The sequence below is a fragment of the Phragmites australis genome, chromosome 3 (assembly GCF_958298935.1).
Source record: "Phragmites australis chromosome 3, lpPhrAust1.1, whole genome shotgun sequence".
NCBI lineage: Eukaryota > Viridiplantae > Streptophyta > Magnoliopsida > Poales > Poaceae > Phragmites > Phragmites australis.
The window spans coordinates 5,350,362-5,366,498 of record NC_084923.1 but is presented as its reverse complement, the minus strand read 5'-3'; the positions used below and the strand labels follow the sequence as shown (position 1 = coordinate 5,366,498).

General features: G+C 40.7%; 3 protein-coding genes across 3 annotated transcripts; 2 read left to right on the top strand and 1 right to left on the bottom strand.

Moving 5' to 3' along the window:
• Nucleotides 1-1,131: 1,131 nt before the first annotated feature.
• On the top strand, nucleotides 1,132-4,417 carry LOC133911748 (eukaryotic translation initiation factor 3 subunit K). The gene is made up of 8 exons (XM_062354133.1): nucleotides 1,132-1,386; nucleotides 2,174-2,230; nucleotides 2,324-2,374; nucleotides 2,472-2,534; nucleotides 2,880-2,930; nucleotides 3,020-3,086; nucleotides 3,672-3,754; nucleotides 4,015-4,417. Exons 1-8 carry the CDS (start codon nucleotides 1,279-1,281, stop codon nucleotides 4,213-4,215), a joined length of 681 nt encoding a protein of 226 aa, XP_062210117.1. The 5' UTR covers nucleotides 1,132-1,278; the 3' UTR covers nucleotides 4,216-4,417.
• A 457-nt stretch (nucleotides 4,418-4,874) lies between these two features.
• On the top strand, nucleotides 4,875-7,915 carry LOC133911747 (uncharacterized). The gene is made up of 4 exons (XM_062354132.1): nucleotides 4,875-5,173; nucleotides 6,840-7,103; nucleotides 7,185-7,356; nucleotides 7,520-7,915. The coding sequence occupies exons 1-4, from the start codon at nucleotides 4,929-4,931 to the stop codon at nucleotides 7,676-7,678; spliced, it is 840 nt and encodes a 279-aa protein (XP_062210116.1). The 5' UTR covers nucleotides 4,875-4,928; the 3' UTR covers nucleotides 7,679-7,915.
• Nucleotides 7,916-8,293: 378 nt separating this feature from the next.
• Nucleotides 8,294-16,137, bottom strand: LOC133911746 (phosphoinositide phosphatase SAC2-like). The gene is made up of 16 exons (XM_062354131.1): nucleotides 15,491-16,137; nucleotides 14,601-14,805; nucleotides 14,342-14,507; nucleotides 13,498-13,720; nucleotides 12,796-12,872; nucleotides 12,467-12,654; nucleotides 12,289-12,383; nucleotides 12,004-12,137; nucleotides 11,791-11,904; nucleotides 11,055-11,370; nucleotides 10,106-10,227; nucleotides 9,881-9,991; nucleotides 9,491-9,673; nucleotides 9,243-9,401; nucleotides 8,990-9,071; nucleotides 8,294-8,852 (listed from the first exon to the last, which is right to left on the bottom strand). The coding sequence occupies exons 1-16, from the start codon at nucleotides 15,551-15,553 to the stop codon at nucleotides 8,742-8,744; spliced, it is 2,349 nt and encodes a 782-aa protein (XP_062210115.1). The 5' UTR covers nucleotides 15,554-16,137; the 3' UTR covers nucleotides 8,294-8,741.

Below are 16,137 nucleotides of genomic sequence, written 5' to 3'. Positions count from 1 at the left end.
CCCCTCGTTATAAATACTTAGTTGCTTTGATTAAGATATGTTTAAACTTTTAAAACTTTAACCGTCAATAGTTTTCAGATATTTAGTTTAGAAACATCAAAAATATATATGTAGATTTATCTTAAAAAATATTTTTATAGAAGGAGACTATTTTTGGCCCTTGAACTATCATAAAATCCGATTTTAGTCCTTAAACTCTAAAAGCGGATATTTTACACCTCAAACTTTCAAAACCATTTACTTTTCACCTTTTTACTAGTTTTATAGGCTGTTATTGATGATGTGGTGGCGGTTTCACACACATAGCATACCAATCAGCAAAAAAATAAAAAAAATCAGAAAAAAATAAAAATATAATGGTCAAAGTTGCACATAAAAAATCGTGAAAAGTCAAATGACAAATATTTATGGCCAAAGGGAGTATATATTTGGCGTGGAACTTTAAGGCGTCGTATGCAACATATGTATTTCATAGAGAATTCATAGTAGTCCAATTATTACAGGAATAGGACGAAATTCTCGTGTTCCTAGTGGCACCTAAAAGTGTGTGAATGAAACATAAATATATTGGATTTTATCCATGATGATTTACAAAATTTATATCTCAATGTGGCACCTAAAAGTGTGTGAATGAAACATAAATATATTGGATTTTATCCATGATGATTTACAAAATTTATATCTCAAACAGTTGGATTGCTCAAATATATACTGGATTACCATTTTTTATGCTTTGAGGCACAAGAATTTCACATTGGCCAATGCCCATGCTCTCATTGTCCTATGCATTTTTCTTACCATTCCTAAGTTTTTAGGTTTGATTTGGCAGAGCTACAACTTTAAAAAATTTTTGAGCTAGGTATTCCTATTCTTAAAATTTATAGAGCTGAAGCTATAGTACACTAAGGATATTTAGATAAGCTATATTATTTTTATTTTGAACTAAAACTAATACTTAAAGCACTTTATTTTAATATATATTATCAAATTCTGACGTGATTTAAAAAGTGATCTCTACCAAATGTCTTACATCTAGCAGGGGTGCATATGCAATATCTAAACTCTAGTTGGCACCAACGCATTTGCCCTTGTTGTTTTCTGCAGCGTAGGTCTCCATATGCTGGACACGGATAATCGAGGGACCAAACTAACAAATTCACGCAACCCCGAAAACCCATTCCATCGCCTCTCCTCTGCGCCGCCACTTCCCCTCTCTCCCCTTCGGAAGTCCTTTCGCGCGAGATCTTCCTAGGGTTAGGGTTTTCGAGACCGCCGGCGATGGCGTCCGAGCAAGCGGCGGAGAACTACACGGTGGAGGACCTTGTGGCCCTTAATCCCTACAACCCCGACATCCTCAACGACCTCGAGAAGTTCGTCAACGAGCAGGTAAGCCCTATTCCTCGGATGATCTTCCCTCTGTTGGTTTCATTTGTGTGGTTTGGATTCTGTTACTGGTAATGCTGAAAAATAGCGCGTTCTCATGTTTACGTTTGAATGGTGGCGAAATCGCGGGCTAATCGGATGCTTTATTAAACCGCGCAGTTTTGGCACATGCAATGGTGGCTGTCGTTGTTACCCGATGATACTAGAAAGTTGGCAATATTTTCCATCTTTGCAGGCGGCTCATAGTGTATTTAGTTGCTGTAGAGTGGTGAATTTAGTGGATGCATTAAGCATGGCGATTGGCTGTGCTTATCTATGATTTATGGTCAGCTGGAGTTTCTATAATATAGGTGCAGTTTGTAGGAATACTATGTAAGTTCTACGGTGAGTGCAAAAGAGGCATATTCATATGATTAGAATATGCATGCTAGGAATGCCACTGCTGTTACAAGATGTTAATTGCGACACTCGTGCATCAATGTGTGCTCATCTCCCATCACCACCTTCAGGAATGGTGCATGGAGAGCGGTGCTCACTTTCTAAGATCTGTGGTCAAGGGTCATGCAGCAGTTGCAAAATGAAGTTTTCGGCAGATGATACCCATAGATTGAACTGCTTCTATTAATTCATTGGATCTATGGCTGTTGACTTAGTGAAGCATTGTTGAAAAAACTTTCTTTAGGTTCTAAGTTGGTTCATACATGTGTTATAGTTTTGGACTTAGTTTTATTGCAACATTAATTGCCTAATGGTTCGGTCCTTTAAAATTTAGTCTTTTGAACCTATTTAGGTCTCATCGCAAACATATAACTTGGATGCAAATCTCAGCCTTCTTCGCCTGTACCAGGTAACAATGCGTCTCCAGAAAAAAAAAAACCATTTTTTACCAATATTGTGGCTCAATTTATATTTCTTCTTAATGACTCGTTACTTTTTGCAGTTTGAGCCAGAAAGGATGAGCATACAGATTGTAGCCCGCATATTGATTAAGGTCAGAACAACCAATGGTTGCATCAATTTTTTTAATCTGCAACATTTCTTGGTCCACTTCTGACTGTTTGGCTTTGTCCATATTGTTCTGTTAACAGGCTCTCATGGCAATGCCAGCCCCTGACTTCAGTCTGTGCTTATTCTTAATCCCTGAGCATGTGGTATGCAAATTTGCATCCTGCCCTATTAGTTGAATATTATCAGATATGCTGTGTAGACCTGGGTTGTGCAGTATATAGTACTGGCTTGAACTTGACGAATGTGCATAGTATCCAATCTTTAATGTTCACTGAAGAAACCCCGCACCCAAGTTTGAAGTATATATTGTGATTACTGAGAGTTTGAAATTTTGCATGAAACAGATTAATCTTATAAATGTATCAGATGTCAGACCAGAGCTGTCTTGTTGCGTTCAATTATGTTTTTTTTGTTACATTCTCTTGCTGGCTCTCTTGACATGTTTTGCTAGTATGTTGAGTTCACTTGTCTGCTCCTTTTTTTTTCAGCAAATGGAGGAGCAATTCAAGACATTGATAGTTCTTTCTCACTACCTGGAGGTACACACTTGGTCTAACTTATGTACATATGTTCAAAAAAAGTAAAACTAGTGTGGAATCTATAGCTAACACAAGTACTTTGCTTAAAGACTGCTAGATTCAGTCAGTTTTGGGATGAAGCAGCAAAGAACCGCCACATATTGGAAGTTGTTCCAGGTAAATATATTTCTTGAGTCCTTGCGTTAAGCTCTGCATTATCTGTCATATATTGTAAAGTAATTTTGTTGCATCAATCTGAGTTTTAATGCCTAGAGGAATCCTCATGCATGTTCAAATTTAAATGTTGAAATGGGATTCCCAGTAGAAGTTTGAGATGATGTTGGTCTTGTGCTTCTTTTTGCTTTCTGTCACCAGACTTGGGTGCAAGTGTCTGTTGTTCAGGTTTTCTGGTTTGATGCTATTGCTAAGGAAGCTTTGTTTAATTGTTTCGGCAGAACCCTTTTCTTTCTCGGTAAAAAGGTTAACCTTGTCCTTTTCATTATTGGCGTTCACTGCTGTGTTTACATTGCATATTCATGCTCACGAAAATTATTTTATGTACCTTTCCTATTTGGCCACAATGTGCCTGGTATCTTTTTTTACCTAATCATTAAGGTGTCTTATGTTAACCTCATTTTATGTTGATTCTTTGAATGGGAAGAACACCTGCGAGCTAGTAACTTTATTTTTTATCCTATCATGAAATTGCTGTGGATTTTGACCTAAAGCCTAAGTTGTACTGAAGCTATGGATTATGTGCAGGTTTTGAGCAGGCAATTCAAGCCTATGCGATTCATGTGCTTTCCTTGACGTACCAGAAAGTTCCGAGGCCTGTTCTTGCAGAGGTAAAATATTTGCCCTGTTTAGTAAATGTTTCAAGTTCTTCGGGAAGCGCAGGTGTCATATGAGCTTGTTTTTTCTACATTTTTTTGACCCTGATAATGTAAGAATCATATTAAATGATAGGTGGGAATATGCTTTGTCAACTGTCAAATAAAAGCATGATCACCATAAAGATACCATCATCCAGATTGTGCTTCTTTTACGTGGGGTATACTACTTGGATAGTTTCGTCTTGATGTTACAACACCACTTTTCTTTTCAGGCAATCAACATCGAAGGTCTATCGTTGGACAAGTTTCTGGAGTACCATGCTGCAAACTCAGGGTGGGTGATTGAGAAGGGTGGGCAGTCTCAAGTGATTGTCCTTCCGCGCAACGAGTTCAATCACCCAGAGCTCAAGAAGAACACAGCTGACACAGTTCCGTTTGAGCATGTAACTCGCATATTCCCTGTCCTTAGCTGATTCAGGCATACTGAGAGCTTTATAAAGAACTCAGAGCGAGTGAAGCTTCTCTAAGCACTTGTATTTCCAATTTTATGGTGTAGCGTCGAGGTTTCAAGATTATCTTGATATACCTGTTTTGACTAAATGAGTACTCGCAACTGATAGTGCCTACTTTAATGAATGCTCAGTTGTGCATTTGTACGGAGAGCCAAAATTTGCACATCAGCTCTATATGGTCGCTGGCACAATTTGGTCTTTTAGTCTCGCAGTCTTGCCTGTCCCTTGGTGCCAAGTATGTGATGATTCCCCGGGTCTTGCAACGTCGTTATGATCAGCTGTAATCATGGTAGTGGGAAAGTAGATGGTTGATCACCACTGATGTTTATGAATTATGTTTCGGCAGAGGTGTTGTGTTCGTCGGAGAAAATTTAAGAGATTTCAAAATAAAGGATGACTTTATGGTATTGGTGTTTCCATTGTTGTCCATGAACTTGGGGAACTCATGGAAGCTGAAGAAACCTAGAACAATTTGTTCTTATTTTATGGTATAAAATATCTCTACTATATAATATAAAATACAAGTTGGTTTTCATAGCAGCTCTTCTTCTACTCTTTCCTATCTAATAAAAACTATTAAAATTTAAATAATATTTCCACTTTTATTATCCACTGTCGTGAGACTAGTTTTACTATTCATCTGCGCCGGCGAATGGATCGGCCCATATTCTATCATGGCCCAACGCGCACTTCGTCGTTGCAGAAGCTTCCCTAGCCCTCTCGTTCTTCCCTTCGCGTTGCCATCCCCAAGCACTCGCATCCACACTCAACATGGCGGCGGCGGGAGGCGGAGGCGCCACGCGGGCGCTGTCCCAGCGGGAGCAGGACATACAGATGATGCTCGCTGCCCACGTCCACCTGGGCACCAAGAACTGCGACTTCCAGATGGAGCGCTACGTCTACAAGCGCCGCACAGACGGTACGTGCCTGTCCCTGCAGATCCCCACCCTTCTGGGCCTTCTCTCCTCCGCCGCTTGTGCGTCCATGTATTCTGACAGACCACCCACTGGTGCTCCTGTGTTCTCGCCATGAAACGTCTTGCGTAGCTGGGCTGTGAACCGTGTCGCCGTGCGTGCGTTGTTTATGTTACGACGTTAGTACTAATCCAGGTTATGTTTTGTTCGTATTTAGTGTTGATCTGCATTGTAATTAGCTACTTAGCAGCGTAGTTATCTTGCAAGTAGTGCTTCTCTTCTCCGAGAGGAACTGTTGAGGGTGATATGTCCCTCCATTCAGTGGCGGACCAGGATTTCATCACTGGTTGTTCACGGACACTATAAAATTTCGAATCTAATATTTTTTTTTTGCTAAAAGTATAATATAAATATATTAAAATAAGTCCAAATATGAAAATATGAAATAAAGTCTTACATAAATAGAAGGTGTTTCTTGTTCTTGAGTTTGCACTTCAGCCGCATTATTTTTTTTACTTTGCTTCATGTTTTTGAAAAGGTGACGCAATGTCTCCGTTCCCCTTCGTGTCTTAACAATTCTACAATAATTTCACAAATTTGCAATCATAAAGTCTAAATCATATGCATCATGCAATTGTCAGAATAGAAGAAAACAAAATGTTGAAATACGAACATCTCAACTAGTTGAATCAGCTTCAATATTTGTACATTTGTTTGGGATTATGACCTTGGATGTAACATTACAATTGGAAACTAAAAAAGACATTCGAACATAATATAACCATTGTTGACCTTAACCGAGGGCAACTGCAGCAAATTTTGTACATTTGTACATTTGTTTTACACAATTTTTGCTGAAAAGAAGAGCCACAAAAACAGAGGGCAACTGCAGCATTGCAAAATTCAGAAGTGGTAACTAACAGCTAGCTCAGAGCCTCAGACTCAAGGTATGTTGCTGGCTGAAGGAAGCAAGTAATTTCAGCAGCATCCCTCGACACGATATGGTAATTAAAAAAGAAAAATCAAACCATTGAAACCCTGGTACCCAGCATTCGAACTCAGCTCTCCTGGCCGCTGCTAGCACTCTCCACAGGAGGAATGGTCTGCAGGAGTAGAAAATAAAAGGAAGAAATGAACAAGAAGATCCATGTAGGAATTCCGTCGAACAGGTTGTGGGAGTGGTAGGCTAACGGACCATGTTAGGCTTGTAGATGTTGTGGACGATGGAGGCGCCGGCGAGGAGTGAGACTACGATGACGACGTAAGACCACGCCGGCAAAGGAGTCCCCGTCGTGGTGCCGCCTGCAGCCTCCCACCGCTGTGCACCCACCAGCAGCCGCAGCGCCGGCCCGTTGCCCGCCGCGCGCCCGCCTGCCGCCCAGTGCACCGCATCGAGCTCGTCTGCCCGCCGCCGCCACCACCACCGCCGCGCGCTCTTCGCTCTCCTCGCCAGTTGGCCGTCGCCGTACGCTTAGGGCTAGTTGGCCAATCGGCTTCGGGCGTTCCGGCAATCATACACACTACATGGCAGGTAATATGGGCTTTTGCTTATTTCTTATTTGTGATGGGCCTAAAAATTTGTGGGCCAAAAAATCCGGGTAGTCGTAGGCCTACCCGGATTACCCACTGGGTCCGCCCATGCCTCCATTGTTGTGTGATTGTGTCCATTAGGCATCTACGTCATCAACCTTGGCAAGACATGGGAGAAGCTCCAGCTCGCGGCCAGGGTCATCGTTGCCATCGAGAACCTGCAGGACATCATCGTCCAAGTCCGCCCGCCCCTACGGCCAGCGCGCCGTCCTCAAGTTCGCGCAGTACACAGGCGCCCACACCATCGCTAGGAAGCACACCCCTGGTACCTTCACCAACCAGCTCTAGACATCCTTCAGCGAGCCACGCCTGCTCATCCTCACTGACCCAAGGACTGATCACCAGGTGACAAGAATTGCCATTTCAATGTTCGAAGCCATGGGTTAAGCGGATGGTTCAATGTTGCTGACGATGTGTTCCTTGCAGGTTGATTTGTTCTTCTACAGAGACCCTGAGGAAGCTGCTGCTGCGGCCCCTGATTTTGCCGCAATCACTGATTACCCATCAGCTGATCAATGGGGTAGTGACCAGTGGACCTCTGATGTTGTTGCGCCTGCTGCTATCGGTGCCGCTGGTACCGAATGGGGTGCTGCTCCAGGTATGTACTTTGTATTGTAATCCCCTTTTAATAAAATTTAATCACCTTTGGCAAGAAACTGCAATGTTGATCATTTGCTCTGCACTGAGTTACTGCTCTACAGATTTGCTGTGGTAACCTGAAATGAGTTGGTCTCATTTTTGTTTCAATTTTTTGGTGACAGCTCCGGTTGCTGCTGCTGATGGATGGGATCAAGCAGGGGCCCCTGTACCTGCACCAGTGGGTGGTGCTTTCCTCCTGTGGTTGCTCCTACTGGTTGGGACCCAGCGGCACAAACCGCAGCCCAGGGTTGGGAGTGAGTAGGCTTAGGCCGTCACTATGAGAAGTCTTCTTCAGCTTAAATTAAATATTTTCCGAAGCTTGAGTTTTAGGGCTTTCTAGCTGAACTTGTTGTGTCCCTGTTTTGAACACTGCTGCTACGAGGGGAGAGAGCTTGGGAAGATGTTGTATAAGTAGTTTTGCTTATATTCGGTGGATCGGTGCAATGTGATGGTTCTATGTAAACTCGTTCAGTTGAGAAGATCTGATTTCCATGGATCATATATGTTTACATTCCCAGTTAATGGAAGTTTGATTTAGTAGCAGAGATTGAAAAATGTCTTGCCGCTTCAGCAACATGAACCCTGGAACTGGAAACCTGGGCTATTTTGCCTGTTTCGCAATGTGCATGTCGTTTTTGTGTCCTCAACTTGCGTCTTCTAAGATGGTGCTCCATGGTCGATGAAGAGTGGTACCGTGTTGGTATGTACCTGATAACGAAGATGAAATTCTGTAGAACCCCAAAAATCTGCAATGCACCGACGCTGGCGCTTCCACCGCTCGTTCCGGTCGATACAAAGCACCGTAAGTGCCGCAAACTCACGAGCTGTCTGACGCGTGTTGATACGCCACCGCAAATGAATGTAGTACCGGAACAATACAAAGAAAAACAGAGCCCTCCGAAACAGAGCTATAAGTAGCAAATATTTACACTTCTGTAACATACTATTTACAGGACAGGTGCTTTTCTTTCACGATAGTTTTCTTTTTCTTTTTTCTTTAAATGCAAGTTTTTTTTATAATTATCTATTTAGAAGGAAAAGTAAACTAAGCTAAAAGAATCAGATATACTTTGCCTATTTATTGTCTGCGCTATGGTCAATTCTTCACCATAGCAAATTGCATCATGTACCCAACTGAGCCAATATCATCTCGTTCCTCCTCCGAATATCAACGCTTCCCAACTGTGCCGATGCGAGGTTTCTCCCATGGTTGCCATCGCTTCAGTCACGCCTCCTGCGCATCCAGATGAGCCTAGCCGTCAGCCATTTGATCTGCTCTAACTGTGAATCTTCCTGCTGGGGCAAAATTTCTACAGAGTTGCTTCCATGACAAAATTTCAGCGCCTAGTAGCAAAGCATGCCTCCATTAGCGACCCATTGAGCAAAGAGGTCGGAATAGTCCCGAACGTCTGAGAGTTGGCTGCTCGAGCGCGACAGATCTGTATCATCCCTTCCCTGGTAAAAGGAAGAAGGTTCATTTCATAAAATTCAGATATAAGGGAAGGCAGAGTTTCAGGTCGTTCAGTTGCATATAATCTTCATTGCCTTGTTAGATAGATAGCTTGAGGTAGAGTTTAGATAACTAGGCTAACCTCATCATGGTGTCCTTGATCGCTGTACAACGTAGATGACTCAACACTGATAACATCCATAGGCGAATTGATCAGCAACGACCTGCAAATTAGGATTTGAAACATCTTAACAAGGTCAACAATCTCAATACTTGGGACTGGGAGTACTATCACATCACTGGCCTAAATATCATAAATCCTAGGTTGCCAGATCAAGGGGATGAGAATGTAAAGGAAGTTGCGGGATATGTAAATTAGTGGCAGTGTATTCTACCTCTCGAAAATTTCCTCGTCACAAGAATTTCCCGAAGATGACAACAAATCAAGGTCAAGGAAATTTGAGGAATGAAGTTCAGGGTAACCTAATCTTTTCAAATAATTCTGCCGCTCTTCTGACATGGAGTGTCTTCCAGGCATTGTGCCATAGTTAGTACTGAATATCAGAAAATGCAGTTAGCTCATATTACATTCATGGAAAGGCTGTTGTTTTCCAGTAGAAATTTTGTGCAAGAATAAACAAACCTGGGGTACATGTTAGGTTCGCATATGGAGATCTCTGGTGCAGAATCAGAAGGCTCTCTAATATCATTCAGCTGTTGCATCGGGAGCAATTCTGCGTTGTTTTCTCCAACGTTGCAGTTAGATACAGCTACACTGTTCTCGCACAGAATATTACCGTCCGACAGCGACCTCTTTATGAATGATCTGATGAAACGAGATGTGTTGATCACTAAATTAGACATGGAAACCAAGCAGTTTAAAACTAATACAAGATGCTATTTTTGTGGAACAAACAACGCTATTCTCGCAGCTACAGAAAACAAAATGGTGCGGTAACCATCATATTCAGATGTAAAAGTTAAATATTAGATACAGCCTTTGCAAGAAATATTGGAAAAGTATAATTCGCACCTTCCAATCTCTTCATTTAAAGTTCCTTGCCTCCCAATGTTGTAATGCTGATCCGAGTCCAACTTCCACAGTGCAGGTTTGCCTTGATGAGGTTGGAAATGGCCCAGTAACCTGCAATTTTTGTAAGACAAATAAGCCTTTACTGGTATCCATACAAATATTGAGGCTTTCCATTGGTTCTGTCGTTCCTACAGAATATTATTTCGAAAATATTAAGAAACTTACAAGTTTATAGCATCCTGCTTCTCAGGATCTGTGTAGGCATTATTGTAGTAACGTTGAAGGGTACGAAGGAACTCCTGAGATTGTGTTGCTGCCTTCCATTGGCCTCTTTGCTCACAGAAGATCTGTGGCACATGTATATAACATGGAGAACTTAAGACTGATAATTCAAACAAGAAGTTTGGAATTGGAAGGGACACGTTTATGACTAGTTGTCTATAGACCTTACTGGCTATCAAGAAGACTAGAATCACTTTAAAAGAAACAAATTCAGAACTATTAACTATGGATTTGGCAGAGGCCATAAATGATAATATACTGGCATCAGTAAAAAAAATGGATGCTGTTTAGACAAGAATATTCAGCTGCAAACATTTGTTGATTGAATTTTGCTTCATACCTTTTCATAAAATACACTTAATATGATTGGATAGCTATGCATATCCTCGCCCTAATAACCACCTCTATTACTCTGCTTGGCAAGCAACATGTATTTTGAAGAACTTTATCCAATCATAGATCCGCGAGGGAAACGTGACATGTTTTGGAAGAAGTTGCCCCGGTATGTGCCATCTTGCTCAAATGATAAGTTTTTTGGAATAGAATAATGTGCTTTGATAATAACGACCTTTTTAAACTATACTTTCAGGTGACATATTACCTTTTGCGTGCTTTCAAATTAAACATGCCACTACAGATTTAACAAACTGATAGGAAAAGGGAGAGAAATGAATTAGGAAAAAGGGAGGAATAATGCAATGAAATAAAATCTATAACAAAGGGGGTAAAGAACAAATTGAGCCCATTGTACACATCCTGCAGAGTATTCAGATGCTATAAATTTAAGTGTGCTTACAGTTGGAAAAGAAAGCATGTTATTAAGAGTTGTATTATTCCATAGTGAAATGCAGATAATGTTCCCAGGAGTCAGCTAATATAACATTACATGTACCTTGTTGTGAGCAGCAGAACCACCATATTGAATAGCTAATGTATCACCCATCCGTTCATAGAAGTCCATCAGATCATCAGCCAAAGGAGCATGCAATTCAATTTTAGGTGCTTCCGTGAGCCCTAGAGCATGAAGTTGATGCCCTAAAGCAGCTAAGCCATATGCAAATTGTGCAACATTTGTGCGGTCCAAGCAGTCTATGCAGTTTGTCCTGAGGACACCCTTCTGTAGTAAAAGAGGTACCAACTTAGTTGCACAGATGTTTGGACCGTCGTTACTTTTGTCATCACATGGTTTGGTAACACTTCCTTGTCCACTGTAATGTATGCCAAGTACAGGCATTAGGACTGCAAATTGAGTACCAAAAAACAAGACCAACAGCACCCATCAAAGAAGATAATCCCTCTTTGTCCAAACGAAGGCTTTTTTTTTAATGTTACCTCGCAGAATCTCTAACGTATGGTTTTGACATAAATTTACCATAATATGTTGAAAATCAAATTTTGTGAAGGTACATTTCACAGGAAGTAAGAGCGCATGATTTTCCTTGAGACCAGTCTAGGTGTTTAACTAATTTTAGTTATATATATATGATCGAATTTAAAAAGTGAAATGTTTTCAGGAATTTGGTCTGGAGGGAGTGACTTCCTGTGATTTCCCAGCTGGAATTTATGGATTCTTAAATAAGGTTCTCTTAGTGAACTTTTAAATGGATCCCAAGTAGACCAGAAGCTACCTTGAGGCATCCTCAGGTTTTGTTGATGTAGTTATCTCACAGTGGAGGAATTCAGTTAGATCCAACACATCTGATGCTACCTTGGTCAACAAAGCAAGCACGTCCGTGCCTTTCCTGCAAATAGCATGTCACACTTAGCATTCTAGGTACTTTACAAGATGATCAACTTATATTGCAGGAGTGATCTTAGAAGATTCTCTTGGAACACAATACCTTCGAAAAAGCTTACTGAGATCCATGTGTAAAAACTTTAGACGCTTGTCATCTGTTAACCCCTTATTTATGCAATGAATAGCCTTTGCAAATTCTGCACGGAGCAATGATTCACGAGGCTTCTTCTCGCGAGTCTGAGTAGAAGACATTTAAGGTAACCAAAAGTTATATTCAGATTTATAACAAGGAGCAGCAAACCCTAAGATATATAAGTCATTGAGTATAAATGGAAGTCAAAACACATCATTCATGTCAAAGTACAAAAAAACATTATGTAACACTTACCTTTATTAAGTTCAAGATGATTATAGGGTTCCCGTATCTAAGTGCAAGATTTTCAAAATGAAGGCGAGTTGCCTTGTAGTCCACATCTGGTTTTACTGCAGCAGCAAGGCAATTGGAATATCAGAGGAGACAATCTGCAGAACAAATCATGACAAACTTAACGGCCGGCAGGACTTACATATGATATCTGGTTTAATATTGACTCTTGAAGTTTCCTGAAACCAGACGAGAGGTATCGATCCTCTATGTTGTACAACAGAAGTTATCTGATGTGGGATTTCATCAGATGTGTCCTCAAAAACAATCTGTTCGCTCTCAACATCATTGGCGACCCTACCCTTTTCGTTAACACCTCGTTTCAAAAATCTGTAATTCAAAATGACAAAAGAAGTCTTCAGAAAAGATAAACTGATACTGTTGAGACGAAAACAAAGTTAAATTGACATTTATTTCTTTTTATCCAAATTGAACCTCTAAATCTAAAGGCTTGAAAGTTGTAATACAAACCTGGTTCCAGCAAAATGGCGTGAACGCCTAGCTATAAGTGTCAACCAGAAATCCTTCCCGGATAATGAGAGCTTCGACTGAATGCATCAAAACAGGTGTATTAGCATGTCTTCGTATGGTACTTGGTTTTCATATACATTTAGGAATATCTTCAAATGGTACTTGGTTTTCATATACATTTAGGAATGTCAATTTCACAATACGTTTTTGTGGGTCATGAAAAAGGATCAGGAGACAGTACCCAATGCTTACTAGCTCTGAAACATTAAAATAACTAGAAAAAACAGTGCAACTTCATATCTAAGCATTGAAATGTTCAGAATGTATGATATTGTTATGTATCAGCAATTCAGCATTCAGCAATATACAAAAATTGGATTAAAAACGGAACAAAGACATTAGCAGTCTGCTGAGACTTACGAGCAAATGTTTCGACTCGGGAAAGCCTCAACCAGCTCAAACTGGAAAAAGTCAGCAGGTTATACAAAGCCATGCCTTTGCAAACCCTTTATTTCAAGCTTTCACTATATATGAGGTCACGAAGCGTGGAGTACAACGTGTAAGTTAGTGGGATGGCATTGAGTTAGCAGCAGCCCTAAGTACTAAGTACTGGTGATATGGATAAGCTCATTAATAAGGAATGATAAGGAGGAATAAAATAAAATGCTACCGAAAGATCTAATATGTTACAAAAGAGCCTACCTGTTTGAAAAATCCATGGATTAAGGCAACAGTCCAACTGGTATTCTTGAGATGGTTCCGAATTGCTCGTGTCAGATACTCATTCCATACGAACATTGTTTCATAAACAACCTGCCCAGTATTCTTCTCAGTTATGTTCTTCTGAAGGCTGCTCATGATGTTGTAAGAGTAGCTGAAGAAGAAATCCTTTGAAAGATCCACCGAGCAAAGTAGGCGTTTATATCTACAAAGTGAGAGAGAAGAACATAAATCTTGTCAGATAATGAAAACGAGAAAACAGTTGAAAATATACTTGTAATAGATACAAAAGAATGGATATTAGTAAGTAAGAATAATGGTATACTGCTGCGGCATGGAAATTTGAAACATTCCATGCTCAGAACTGTGAGAATTGCCATGACGTACTGGCTATAAAAGTTGGATGCACATTGTTCTCAACAAGCAAACTTTGTGGTTATAGTAAAAATGGCATTATGCGTACAAAGAACAAATATTACTATATCATTGTACAATCGGACAATCATCAAATGGAATTACCCATGTTCTACTGGGAACATGAATATATGAAGAAAACCTGATATGGCATTATGCAAATGAATTGAAACAGTGCAATTAGGGAAAAGATACATCAACACCAAAATCGCGTCTCAACACAACATAGCAACAAAATGAACTCAAATATGTGGAAAAGAAAGAGGCCAAGTGGCCAAGAATAAGATAAATGAATAACAAAACTACAAAATGTACGCAAGAAAGCAAGCTGGCAATTTTGGCACTGTTAAAAACCACTGATGTAATTACAACAGACAATACACAATATTTACATGTTGAAAAAACAAAAGACCTGTTCTCATCCCTAGAATAAGCCACGTTGGGCCAGACTATAACACTTGGCACTGCGATCATTTCACTCTTGCCAATAGAATAAATTTCATGGCCACATATTGTGCCAACTTTCCTTCTCCTGGTTATTAGAACCATGTAATAAGGGCCAAGAAACTTTACAAAACCTGAATAAGCAAAGAAGTAGTAAACGTTATAATTCGAACTGCTCCAAAGCTGTCACTGATACACTCAGAAAGTTTCAGTTGAAGTTGCATTACCAACTATTCCGTAGCATTTCGTGACAAATTTCAATCCACCAGTCAACCTATTCCCCTCATGAATCCGCCAAAGCAGTTCTTGGCATTCATTCTTCGTGTAACTAGTTGGATCTTCCTCAATGCCCAGCTCAGTAGACTCCAACCGGTCAATTTTTAGCACCCTCCAGAGAGTCCTGCTCCTGTCTCTTCCAATAAGATAAAATTTCTACACCAAAAAGGCGGACGCATGTTAACTACAACAAAATTGGACACTGAATGAAATGCATAAGAGCTTTCGATGTCAAACCTCATCTCCAGTAAATCAATAGAACAGTAAAAGGGGAACGAATATTAAACAACGCCTGTTGTCTATTGTATCAAAAGTGATCTTGATTTCTGAATCAAGAAGCTAACTATCCTCGAAACTTTGAAAAAGCTTATGCATAGAAATAAGTCAAGCTGAAGCCTAGTATTTTGGCACCGGTTTAAGACAACGAAAGGCGAAGGCTATCAGACAATAGAAGCCAGAAACACAACAGTAAAATATCTTTCCAGCCAACACTTAGTATGTCCGAAATAATTGCAGGGAAATAGCACAAAGAAACGTCCTTTTTGTTTTCATTCTCTTCCTTCCCCTGCAAAAGAAACAAAAAGAAGGATCTTTCCCCCACCTTTTTGCAGCCTTTTAACCTCCCGAACCAGTCATAATGGATATCCATCACGCGGTGAAAGCATTAGATCACACAAGAATCCAATCAACCGTAAACAAAAAAAAAGAGCACAAACCATTGTAGCAAAGTCAAAAACACGATGTTTACTGACATAGAAGAGATATTCAAGTTCACAGAACCCGCAATCCCAACCAAATCAAGCGACTAATAAAGGAAACATAATTGGCAAGAGATCCGTACTGATCTGGTCTCGTAGAGCCGAAACTTCTGAAGGAATTTTTTTCCACCCATCATAGCCTCCATCGGATCAGATCGACAGACGAACACAAGAGCTCTGAAAATCCTGACTGATAAATTGAGAAAAACCAAAGGACTCTCTGTCGTTCAGCTCCTCTTCGGCTGCTTCAAGTAGAGCATTTTGCAAACACAAATGCTCCACGAGAAAACCCAATCAAAGCTCCCACCTTTCGGATCACGAACGCCCAAACCGTCGGCAAATGGATCGAAATTCGATCCAATTCAACCGCCCAAGACGATAGAGTTCCAGTAAAGGTCGCACCTTTGGATCTGCACAGGTCACAAGACCCGGAGAGGAAACAAATCGACGCACAATCGGTGGCCTGACAACAAGAAGAAGAGATTTGCTTTCTCTTAGCTGGGCAAGAAGAGATTTCGGGTAGAGTGAAACAGGAGGATTCCACGCAAACAACGCGAGTTTTGGGCGCCACCGCGGGAGAGATGTGTCTGCAATAAGAGGGGCTAAATACTCCGAGTAAAAAAGAAGGGATTTTTCTGAAGGAACGGGAGGGAGGGAGGAAGGGGGCAGCCGAGAACCACATGAAGCTGGCGACGACGGCGTCGTCCACAAAAACACCACGCAAACGCAA